Here is a 1,605-nt window from a genome sequence, read left to right as displayed (position 1 = left end):
AGATTCAGTTGACTGAGAGCTTCTTCAATGTGCAACTCAACCCACTCGTCCGTAGATGTGAACAAACACAGTTGATGCTGTAACTGACTGGGATGATCCACAATACAGCCATAACAGTTCTTATGTACTTCATCGAAGATGAGTGTTTGAAGTTCTTCCACAACACATTCGTTTAAGGTGTCTTGCATATTCTTCAGTTTTCTTTTGAATATCGGTTCGTGGTATTTCACTTTCTCAGCATCTTCTCTGAGTTGTCTGGCATAGGCATGACCATCCATGTTTAATAATCTGTGACGACTTCTCTCAGTCGTCCGTTGATTTCTATTTGATTGTCGAATTCTGCGTATACTATCACGTTTACGACGCTAGGAAGTTGTTGTGCAAACTGAAGATCTATCCTCAGGTTCCCCGTTTTTATAGGGTGAAGTTGATCTTCCTCACAACCTTGATCTGCGGTGAGATCAAATCCCCAGAGAGTGTAGCCACTTTTATATTCTGTCATAGTCAGTCCAATCGACCTGTTGAGTCCGAGAGTTCCTGTTGCCTGGTAGAGTAACATGTAGGATCGCAAACATTCTCCATTTTCAAAATCTGGTTGGAAGGCTTTGTTGAGAATGGTTTTCCCGTCGATACTGACTTCTAGTTTAGACAAATGGAAATGTCTGAAATCAAACGGGTTGGTGGCGGGGTCTCCATTCATATCTGCATTTCTCACCATACCAATGATAAGTCGTTTTGCAAGTTGTCCAAGAAACAAGTGATCATCAATTTCAGATCCCTGTCCATCGGGGATCGTGAATGTTTTCACTACAGCGCGTCGTATCAGGATCTTCATGTTATGCTGGCTAATGGCCTGATTCAAATCGTTTGCCACTACAGGAAGCAATTTTACCGTTCTCACGACGAATCCCACTTGCTGGATATCAACTTTTCCTTCGGCTGTGCCCATGAGACAGAAGTTGGGTTTAGGCTCTGTTCAACTTGAGGCGTATTTCAATTCCATTGGGGAGGTATTTCTCTTGTAGGAATCAATCCAGATGTAATCTTCCAATGGGTTCACAGGATTTGCTTTCGGCAATACGAGTTCTGCGACGTTTCCATCCATCATTATTTCCACCTCGTGTATTATCCTGCATATGAGTGGCTGTATCTTTATCGCAGAGTTTAAGCGCCCGCAGTTGTGTGTCTTTACATTCTTTGTTGTAGGACAGAAGATTTTCAATGTAGGTTCTGTACGGATAGGTGTGTGTGTTGCTCGAAATCAGTTTATTGTTCAAATACAGATCAATGCTACTGAACAAAAAAATTATTGACCACAGAAGTTTCAGTGCCAGCCTCCAGGTCTGTTCCATCAGGCTTAGTCACTTTGATTTTGATGTACAAATAGGACTGATTCAAATCTGTCCATTTTTCCGTTTGTGGAGGAATAATAAATTCGATGGGGGCTGAATTATTCAGAGCCGAAACCGGGTAATGTTCCGTCCATTGTCCATCTTGCATTGCTGACATGGTTGGAGATACAGAAGAAACATCAAGTTCTGTTTTGCTACATTCGCAAGAACCGTGTTGCATCATATTTTTCAGTCGAAAATATCAAAAGGTCTA

General features: G+C 41.8%; 1 protein-coding gene across 1 annotated transcript; it reads right to left on the bottom strand.

The window, feature by feature from the left end:
- Positions 1 to 280: 280 nt before the first annotated feature.
- Positions 281 to 949, bottom strand: LOC128551564 (uncharacterized protein F54H12.2-like). Its single transcript, XM_053532466.1, has one exon. It carries the CDS (start codon positions 947 to 949, stop codon positions 281 to 283), a length of 669 nt encoding a protein of 222 aa, XP_053388441.1.
- Between the last annotated feature and the right edge of the window lie 656 nt (positions 950 to 1,605).

The sequence above is a fragment of the Mercenaria mercenaria genome, unplaced genomic scaffold, assembly GCF_021730395.1.
Source record: "Mercenaria mercenaria strain notata unplaced genomic scaffold, MADL_Memer_1 contig_1268, whole genome shotgun sequence".
NCBI classification, from domain to species: Eukaryota; Metazoa; Mollusca; class Bivalvia; order Venerida; family Veneridae; genus Mercenaria; species Mercenaria mercenaria.
This window is presented reverse-complemented; position numbering and strand designations above follow the sequence as displayed.